This window comes from Nerophis ophidion, linkage group LG11 (genome assembly GCF_033978795.1).
Source record: "Nerophis ophidion isolate RoL-2023_Sa linkage group LG11, RoL_Noph_v1.0, whole genome shotgun sequence".
NCBI lineage: Eukaryota > Metazoa > Chordata > Actinopteri > Syngnathiformes > Syngnathidae > Nerophis > Nerophis ophidion.
Genome location: NC_084621.1, coordinates 32471239 through 32481977, shown reverse-complemented (window position 1 = coordinate 32481977; position 10739 = coordinate 32471239). Strand labels below are relative to the sequence as shown.

Here is a 10739-nt window from a genome sequence, read left to right as displayed (position 1 = left end):
AGCAAGATGAGGTGATAAAAGACAAATATAAATGATGAAAATATAATAAATCTATAAGGAGCATAAGAGAAAGTTATGTACATGTTTCACTTTTGTATGGCTTTGCATATAATTGTGGTGCACTCAAGGGCCCTCGCTTACAGTTATAAACAGAAGTGTCACTGGTTTGTAAAGACAGAGAGACTTGGCTCCAAGTACTAATGACAATATAATCATAATTATGATGTCTTATTATGTTTCATATTATCCACTGATGATGATCCTGTGTGTAATCTCTACACTGTAAAGGGAAACTTGACTAATTAATCTTCATATTTAAATGAATAATGACATTTTATATGATTATCTAAATTCTTATTTTAGCCATTTTATATGGAATTTGTAAAAAAAGAAAACATTTTTTTTAAACAAAACCCAATTATTTAAAAGGTTTATCTACATATGTTAATCCCATCTTTAAAAAGTAAAAAATCTAAATAAGATTTTTACATATGTTTTAAAAAGATGGTTTGCACCAAATCCATGAACTAATAATTATTTTAGTGCACGTACACATAGCAACTGTGTAACGTTGAGTTTAGAGTGGCATGGGAGGTCCTTTAGGAGTGCAGAATTTAGGGCTAGCCCCTGATTTTTTTGTACATGTGCATGTATATGTATGTACATGTACAAAACCCAAACCCGGTGAAGTTGGCATGTAAATAAAAACAGAATACAATAATTTTCGAATCCTTTCCATCATATATTCAATTGAATAGACTGCAAAGACAAGATCAAACTGAGAAATTTCTTTTTTTTTTGCAAATAATCATTAACTTAGAATTTAATGGCAGCCACACATTGCAATAAAGTTAGCACAGGGGCATTTTTACCACTGTGTTACATGGCCTTTCCTTTTAACAACACTCAGTAAACGTTTGGGAACTGAAGATACACTTTTTTTAAGCTTTTCAGGTGGAATTATTTCCCATTCTTTCTTGATGTACAGCTTAAGTTGTTCAACAGTCCGGGGTCTCCAGTGAAGCCGGCGGCATTTCTTGGTGTTGTTGATAAATAGCTTTCGCTTTGTATAGTAGAGTTTTAACTTATGCTTACAGACGTAGCGACAAACTGTAGTTACTGACAGTTGTTTTCTAAAGTGTTCCTGAGCCCATGTGTGATATCCTTTACACACTGATGTCTGTTTTTGATGCGGTACATCCTCTTGAAACAAAGGTCATGGGCAACCAATGTTGGTTTTCAGCCTAGCCACTTACGTGCAGTGATTTCTCCAGATTCTCTCTGAAATTTTTCATGATATTACTGACTGTACATGGTGAAATCCCTAAATTCCTTGCAATAGCTCATTGAGAAATGTTGTTCTTAAACTTTTCTACAATGTACTTACGCATTTGTTCATAAAGTGACTGAGCATTTCATGGAAGCTGCTTTTATTCCCAATAGTGGCACCCACCTGTTCCCAATGAGCCTGTTCACCTGTGGGATGTTCCAAATAAGTGTTTGATGAGCATTCCTTAACGTTCTCCGTCTTTTTTGCCACTTGTGCAAGCTTTTTTGAAACATGTTGGAGGCATCAAATTCCAAATGAGCTAATATTTGCAAAAAATAACAAAGTTTTCCAGTTGGAACATTAAATATCTTGTCTTTGCAGTGTATTTAATTGAAGTTGAAAATGATTTGCGAATCATTGTATTGTTTTCATTTACACAATGTGCCAACTTCATTGGTTTTGTATATACTGTATTGTACATGTACATACATATACATTGTATGTGTGTATGTATATGTATACATTGTGCATGTGCATGCACAATGTATATATGCACATGTATACATTGTACATGTGCATGTATACGTATCGATGTACATTGTATGTGTGCATGTATATGTATGTACATGTATACATTGTACGTGTGCATGTACAGTATAAGTATCTACATGTGTACATGTATATGCATATATGACTCGAGGGACACAACGAACGAGCTGTATGGAATTTGAGGCTTTAGTGATGTATTTTGCCTACGTTACATAACAGGATATCTCCAAATACAGTACAATTTTATTCGGAGAGCTTTGGTGGTGTCCGCCATTGTAGTTAGTAAGTTCCTTCTTTTTCTCTATCCTCTTGTTGTGGGGAAGATTGGCTCGTACATGCACATGGATTCTCCGCTGTTGCTATTTCTAATAGAAATTAAGTTTACAGCTTTGACTTATATCTGTCTGTAGACTCCACATGGAAGTACTAAAAACTACAATAAAGATGGCGAGGAGAAGATGCTGTCGAAGTGAAGCCCACAAAACGGTCGGGAAGCAGCTTGAAGAAGATCTATAAAACATAATCTATGCACTATTTTGACCAAAGAACCACAATTGCACGTTATGTACACCATGAGGAAGTGAGTAACATGTAGAACAAAAATAATCATAATGTGACTTTTTAAACAAGGTTTTGTGTGTCACCATGGAGACACTCAGTTCCCTACACGGTCACATTATCATGCTCCAATCTTCTTATGTAGTGAAAGACACAGCACACAAATATAATCTGTGCCACTTTGGCAATATAGAAGCGCCATCATAACAACAGAGCCTATTTTTAGCACCCCGAAGGTGCACCCTGGGAGGCATTGGTGGAAATTCAGGCACACACATGCAAACTCTAGATTTGAACCTTCAATTTCCTGTTTTTAAGGCAACCTTTATTTTATTGAGGGCGGGGGAACTAAAAGTAAATTATTAAAATTAAAAGCAACAATGAATTCCGCTGGAAGTAAAAAAAAAAGTTAAAGTTTAAGTACCGATGATTGTCACAAACACACTAGGTGTGGTGAAATAAGTCCTCTGTATTTGACCCATCCCCTTGTCCACCCCCTGGGAGATGAGGAAAGCAGTGGGCAGCAGTGGTGCCGGGCCCGGGAATCAATTTTGGTGATTTAACCCCCAATTCCAACCCTTGGAAGTGCCAAGCAGGGAGGTAATAGTTCCCATTTTTATCGTCTTTGGTATGACTCGGCCAGGGTTTGAACTCACAACCTACCGACCTCAGGACGGACACTAGGTTAAAAACGTACACGTTTAATTTAAGAAATGTTCACTTTTATTTTACCATCACTTTATTTTTACAAGTATTTTTTCATAGTTTTCACAATCTCTTTTGTTAATATGTTATAAGATACCGTATATTTAATAATATTTTATGTCAATTAGACATTCATAACATATGTATTTAAAAAATTTTTTGGGAATGTTATTTTATTTATTGTTAGGTGTTTTTAACCACATTGGAGATTGTATATTGTTGTAGACTAAATGATGGCGATGTGGAGGAGGTGTGTGTTACCTGGCGTGATGGGCTGCAAGGTAAGGGACCAGGTGAGGGAGGGGACTACAGTAGCAGGAAGGAGAGAGGTGGGGAGATGGCAAAGGGGACACACAGCATGGACTACCACCCTTCACAGTTGGCACAGTGTCCACCTGATGCACACAAGCAGGATTAATTCTTTGTCGTCATGACTGTTGCTAGGCGACGTTCGTGTTTACCTGTGGGTAAATAGACGGCTGTATTTGTTTGTCCAGCGAGCTGCTGGAGCCTGACTTGGCTGTGCTCTCACAGGACATGGCTGCAAGAGCTTCAGGAAGGTCGTCTTCATCTTCATGGTTACTAATCCAGAGGGGGAGAAAGAAAGAGAGAGACACACTTGTTTTAGAGGAGTGAAGTCTTCCAGTGAGTAAATGGCATAAAGTGCACATTGAGGACACTGCGGGAGCAAACTCACAAGCTGAACTGTCTGACCAGACGTTTCCTGCGGTTGGTGCCTGTGCTGAATTGGACGTCTGGTCTGAGGGACAGTTTCTCTGCAGGCAAAGTGGATACCAGCGAGTCTTGAGAGGAATTCTGATACCTGGAAACCAAAGAGACGCTTTAGCCCTGAAAAGGGAAGAATGCATTTGGTATTTGAATCGATACAGTACAGATTTTCAGCACTTTTGTATGGGTTCATGTGAAAGTAAATGCTCATTTGTTTATTAATCAAATCTAACATTTTTCATTTAACATATACAGTGAGCTGAGGATGATAAATGTGCTGAACAGTTGCAGAATCAGCCTTTTTAAAGTATGTTTAACACACAATCTTGTTTTCTTACATATCTGAGTCTCATTTGCAAGAATTATATTCCTTTTATTTTTGTCCTTGGTGTGTTGCCGTAGACAGGAAGTAGTCTTTGCCATTAGGTTGAATGTGCCATTATTGTTTTTTGCTGAGTCTTACAAAATTGTTTGTACTGTAAGTATTGTACTTACTTCCACTAACTGTTTAAGTGTAACGTGCATCTTAGTTGTAGTTATAATCAGAAATATCAGAATCAGAAATACTTTATTAATCCCCGAGGGGAAATTTAAATTTTGAGCACAATCCCCTTCAAGATCAGACACACATTACAGGGAGACAGAACAGGATCAAACATTACAGGGAGACAGAACAGGATTGCTGACGGGTCTGCCAACTTCCGGCGCCCCTTACAAAAAAGGTAGTATCAAATTAAATTTGGAGATGTTGAAATCGCCATGTAAAATCACTGATGCTAATCAGTAGCATGTCTATGGCATCTCCAATGTAAATTCAAATTACCATCGAGCAAGCGCATTTTGAAAATTGAGAGACTTACTTTCAAGAGCTTTCTATCAGACATGCTTGCTTGGAATTAAGCTTGCACCTCTAAAAATACAGAATTAGCTACTCATCACTAGTCATGAACACAAGCAGAAAGTGAAGGTGCAACACAACAAGGTGTGCAGCAGGAAATACTACTAAAATAAGAGCACCAGGACAGGAAATTATACTAGACACAGGAAAGTAAAGAACTAAATCCAAACTGTGGGATAAAGACACATATTATGACAAGTTCACAGACTAAAAATTGTTTCTATGTGTCCTAACTTATCTGTGACATACTTAAGTGTAAATACCCCAAGGATCGATAACAACCACTTGGGCAGCAACGGTTATTCAGTTAAATCGATTAGAAAAAAACTTTGATTTATATTCGTTTAATGAGTGCAACTAACAAAAATGGCTAAAATCCAAACTGCATGGAGTGCCCAGACAGTGTTATAAAAAGGTAATGGCAAGCAAAAAAATATTTCAATATTTCCACTACTAGTCCTAAAATGCACATTGAGGCTATAAAGTGCGTTTTATCTGAATTCTGGAACAATTTAACAAACTAACAGATACCTGTGGCCCTAATAACAACACACCTAAAACCCTCTATTACGAGCCCGGTTTAGAGCAGCCTGTTTTGGGGCCGTTCCGTCTCATGCAAATGAGGCACTGCTGACCCCGCCCCTTTAAATAAGCTACTTACTGTATCTTCTCCCAGGGAGCTTCTAAGTCCTAGGTATAGAAAGTTGGGAATCAAACAATAAAATTACTTGGTTGTGTAGTTTCACACTTAATGGTTGGGAAAGCCCAAAGACAGACCAAATTATAAAAGTCTGTTTTCCTTAATCTATTCTTGTTTAAGTGTATTTTATTAAGTACATGTAGTATAACCTACATGTGTGCTTTGTGTAGTAAGTTTGAGCATTTATAGGAAATGACAGCATACTCTCAACACACCTCTAAATCACAATTGAAAATGATGAACTACAAACCCTAAAACCAGTGAAGTTGGCACGTTGTGTAAATCGTAAAAAAAAAACAGAATACAATTATTTGCAAATCCTTTTCAACTTATATTCAATTGAATAGTCTTCAAAGACAAGACACTTAACGTTCGAACTGGAAAACTTTGTTATTTTTTACAAATATTAGCTCATTTGGAATTTGATGCCTGCAACATGTTTCAAAAAAAGCATGCAGAAGTGGCAAAACAGACTGAGAAAGTTGAGGAATACTCATCAAACACTTATTTGGAACATCCCACAGGTGAACAGGCTAATTGGGAACAGGTGGGTGCCATGATTGGGTGTAAAGGCAGCTTCAATGAAAAGCTTAGTCATTCACAAACAAGGATGGGGCGAGGGTCACCACTTTGTCAACAAATGCGTGAGTAAATTGTCAAACAGTATAAGAACATCATTTTTCAATGAGCTTTTGTAACAAATTTAGGGATTTCACCATCTAAGGTCCTTAATATAATCAAAGGGTTCAGAGAATCTGGAGAAATCACTGCACGTAACATTGCATGCCCGTGACCTATGATACCTCAGGCGGTACTACATCAAAAAGCGACATCAGTGTGTGAAGGATATCACCACATGGGCTCAGGAACACTTCAGAAAACCACTTTCAGTAACTACAGTTCGTCGCTACATCTGTAAGCGCAAGTTAAAACTCTACTATGCAAAGCAAAAGGCATTGATCAATAACACACAGGAACACCGCTGGCTTCGCTGGGCCCAAGCTCATGGAAGATGGACTGGTGTAAAGTGGAAAAATGTTCTGTGGTCTGACGATGTCCACATTTCAAATTGTTTTTGGAAACTGTGGAAGTTGTGTCCTCTGGACCAAAGAGGAAAAGAACCATCTGGATTGTTATAGGCACAAAGTTCAAACGCCAGCATCTGTTAAGGTATGGGGGTGTATTAGTGCCCAAGGCATGGGTAACTTACACATCTGTGAAGGCACCATTCATGCTGAAAGGTCCATACAGGTTTTGGAGCAACATATGTTGCCATCCAAGCAACGTTATCATGGACGCCCCTGCTTATTTCAGCAAGACAATGCCAAGCTACGTGTTATACCACGTGGCTATATCATAAAAGAGTTTGAGTACAAGACTGGCCTACCTACCTGTTTCCCATTGAAAATGTGTGGCGCATTATGAAGTATAAAATACGACAGCACAGACCCCGGACTATTGAACAACTTCTGCTGTACATCAAGAAAGAATGGCAAAGAATTCCACCCGAAAAGCCTAAAAGATTGGTCTCCTCAGTTCCCAAGCGTTTACTGAGTGTTGTCAAAGAGCAAGGCCATGAAACACAGTGGTAAAAATGCCCATGTGCCAACTTTTTGCAATGTGTTGCTGCCATTAAATTCTAAGTTAATGATTATATGCAAAAAAAAGTTTCTCGGTTCGAACATTTAATATCTTGTCTTTTCAGTCTATTCCATTGAATATAAGTTAAAAAAGAATTTGCAAATCATTGTATTCTGTTTTTCTTTACGAATTACACAACGTGCCAAATTGACTGGTTTGGTGTTTTGTAGTTCCATAAATAGGAGTCTTTGCATCATTCTCTATTCCTTGCTTTTTATTTGTGGTAGATAATACACTCCAAAAAGTGAAGTACTTTGCCTGACATATTTTTCATAGGGAATTGCATTATGTAAAATTATGTTAAATATTTTATGCTCACGATCATTTTGAATTGGCTGGGCTACAAAACCCAAAAGTGGCCAGTTCAGCGTCAGCTCTTCAACATTAAAACCATTCAAACATTCAAACTATTCTTTCATTCATACTACATTCTGTCAGCATTTCACTTCAACTTCAGAATTGGAGCACCCACACGCAATTTTTTCAGGAATTGCCTCTTCTAGTTTCATATGTCATTTCAATCTCTGTGTAATCTTTTTCCAATTTTCTATTTATTTGTACTTTACAGTTTCTGAACAACATTAATTTGGTTTTGTTTAGGAACAATTACTTTTTTTTAATCAAACCAACGTTTTAATTAAAATAATAGGGGGCCCAATACTGTGTGATAAAACTGCACATTTCTGAGTGGCCTTTTATTGTGAGCAGCCTAAGGCACACCTGTGCAATAATCATGTTGTGAAATGGATTATTTTGGCAAAGAAGAAGTGCTCACAAACACAGATTTAGAAAGATTTGTGAACAATATCTCCTCTCTGAGCTGCTACCTTACCGTGGTAGAGGAGTTTGCGTGTCCCAATGATCCTGGGAGCTATGTTGTCTGGGGGCTTTCATGCCCCCTGGTAGGGTCTCCCAAGACAAACAAGTCCTAGGTGAGTGATCAGACAAAGAGCAGCTCAAAGACTTCTATGGAATTACAACAAAATGAACCCAGATTTCCCTCGCCCGGACGTGGGTCACCGGGGCCCCGCTCTGGAGCCAGGCCCGGAGTTGGGGCACGATGGCGAGCGCCTGGTGGTCGGGCCTGTCCCCATGGGGCCCGGCCGGGCACAGCCCGAAAAGGCAACGTGGGTCATCCCTCCAATGGGCTCACCACTCATAGGAGGGGCCATAGAGGTCGGGTGCATTGTGAGCTGGGCGGCAGCCGAAGGCAGGGCACTTGGCGGTCCGATCCTCGGCTACAGAAGCTAGCTCTTGGGACGTGGAACGTCACCTCACTGGGGGGGAAGGAGCCTGAGCTAGTGCGCGAGGTAGAGAAGTTCCGGCTGGATATAGTCGGACTCACCTCGACGCACAGCAAGGGCTCTGGAACCAGTTCTCTCGAGAGGGACTGGACCCTCTTCCACTCTGGCGTTGCCAGCAGTGAGAGGCGACGGGCTGGGGTGGCAATTCTCGTTGCTCCCCGGCTCAAAGCCTGCACGTTTGAGTTCAACCCAGTGGACGAGAGGGTAGCTTCCCTTCGCCTTCGGGTGGGGGGACGGGTCCTGACTGTTGTTTGTGCTTACGCACCAAACAGCAGTTCAGAATACCCACCCTTTTTGGGTACACTCGAGGGAGTACTGGAAAGTGCTCCTCCGGGTGATTCCCTTGTCCTACTGGGAGACTTCAACGCTCATGTTGGCAACGACAGTGAAACCTGGAGAGGCGTGATTGGGAAGAATGGTCGCCCGGATCTAAACCCGAGTGGTGTTTTGTTATTGGACTTTTGTGCTCGTCACGGATTGTCCATAACAAACACCATGTTCAAACATAAGGGTGTCCATATGTGCACTTGGCTCCAGGACACCCTAGGCCGCAGTTCCATGATCGACTTTGTAGTTGTGTCATCGGATTTGCGGCCTTATGTTTTGGACACTCGGGTGAAGAGAGGGGCGGAGCTTTCTACCGATCACCACCTGGTGGTGAGTTGGCTGCGATGGTGGGGGAGGATGCCGGACAGACCTGGCAGGACCAAACGCATTGTGAGGGTCTGCTGGGAACGTCTGGCAGAGTCTCCTGTCAGAGAGAGTTTCAATTCACACCTCCGGGAGAACTTTGAACATGTCACGAGGGAGGTGCGGGACATTGAGTCCGAGTGGACCATGTTCCAAACCTCTATTGTCGAGGCGGCTGATTGGAGCAGTGGCCGCAAGGTTGTTGGTGCCTGTCGTGGCGGTAATCCCAGAACCCGTTGGTGGACACCAGCAGTGAGGGATGCCGTCAAGCTGAAGAAGGAGTCCTATCGGGTTCTTTTGGCTCATAGGACTCCGGAGGCAGTGGACGGGTACCGACGGGCCAAGCGGTGTGCAGCTTTAGCGGTCGCGGAGGCAAAAACTCGGACATGGGAAGAGTTCGGGGAAGCCATGGAAAACGACTTCCGGACGGCTTAGAAGCGATTCTGAACCACCATACGGCGCCTCAGGAAGGGGAAGCAGTGCACTATCAACACCGTGTATGGTGCGGATGGTGTTCTGCTGACTTCGACTGCGGATGTTGTGGATCGGTGGAGGGAATACTTCGAAGACCTCCTCAATCCCACCAACACGTCTTTCTTTGAGGAAGCGGTGCCTGGGGAATCTGTAGTGGACTCTCCTATTTCTGGGGCTGAGGTCGCTGAGGTAGTTAAAAAGCTCCTCGGCGGCAAGGCCCCGGGGGTGGATGAGATCCGCCCGGAGTTCCTTAAGGCTCTGCATGCTGTGGGGCTGTCTTGGTTGACAAGACTCTGCAGCATCGCGTGGACATCGGGGCGGTACCTCTGGATTGGCAGACCGGGGTGGTGGTCCCTCTCTTTAAGAAGGGGGACCGGAGGGTGTGTTCCAACTATCGTGGGATCACACTCCTCAGCCTTCCCGGTAAGGTTTATTCAGGTGTACTTGAGAGGAGGCTTCGCCGGATAGTCGAACCTCGGATTCAGGAGGAACAGTGTGGTTTTCGTCCTGGTCGTGGAACTGTGGACCAGCTCTATACTCTCGGCAGGGTTCTTGAGGGTGCATGGGAGTTTGCCCAACCAGTCTACATGTGCTTTGTGGACTTGGAGAAGGCATTCGACCGTGTCCCTCGGGAAGTCCTGTGGGGAATGCTCAGAGAGTATGGGGTATCGGACTGTCTTATTGTGGCAGTCCGCTCCCTGTATGATCAGTGTCAGAGCTTGGTCCGCATTGCTGGCAGTAAGTCGGACACGTTTCCAGTGAGGGTTGGACTCCGCCAAGGCTGTCCTTTGTCACCGATTCTGTTCATAACTTTTATGGACAGAATTTCTAGGCGCAGCCAAGGCGTTGAGGGGTTCCGGTTTGGTGGCCACGGGATTAGGTCTCTGCTTTTTGCAGATGATGTAGTTCTGATGGCTTCATCTGGCCGGGATCTTCAGCTCTCACTGGATCGGTTCGCAGCCGAGTGTGAAGCGACCGGAATGAGAATCAGCACCTCCAAGTCCGAGTCCATGGTTCTCGCCCGGAAAAGGGTGGAGTGCCATCTCCGGGTTGGGGAGGAGACCCTGCCCCAAGTGGAGGAGTTCAAGTACCTAGGAGTCTTGTTCACGAGTGGGGGAAGAGTGGATCGTGAGATCGACAGGCGGATCGGTGCGGCGTCTTCAGTAAAGCGGACGTTGTATCGATCCGTTGTGGTGAAGAAGGAGCTGAGCCGGAAGGCAA

The 10739-nt window shown here is 42.6% G+C and overlaps 1 protein-coding gene across 5 annotated transcripts in view; it reads right to left on the bottom strand.

Annotated features, from left to right (window-relative positions):
* Positions 1–10739, bottom strand: part of epb41l4b (erythrocyte membrane protein band 4.1 like 4B) — a 97500-nt gene that overhangs the window by 8630 nt on the left and 78131 nt on the right. For 2 of the 5 annotated variants that reach the window (XM_061915660.1, XM_061915661.1), the window contains exons 20-22: positions 3780–3905; positions 3544–3700; positions 3344–3477 (exon numbers count right to left, since the gene is read on the bottom strand). In XM_061915660.1, the coding sequence (XP_061771644.1) occupies positions 3344–3477; positions 3544–3700; positions 3780–3905 (417 nt within the window). The remainder of the gene's footprint in view (positions 1–3343; positions 3478–3543; positions 3701–3779; positions 3906–10739) is intronic. The other 3 variants (XM_061915662.1, XM_061915663.1, XM_061915664.1) reach the window with 2 other exon arrangements.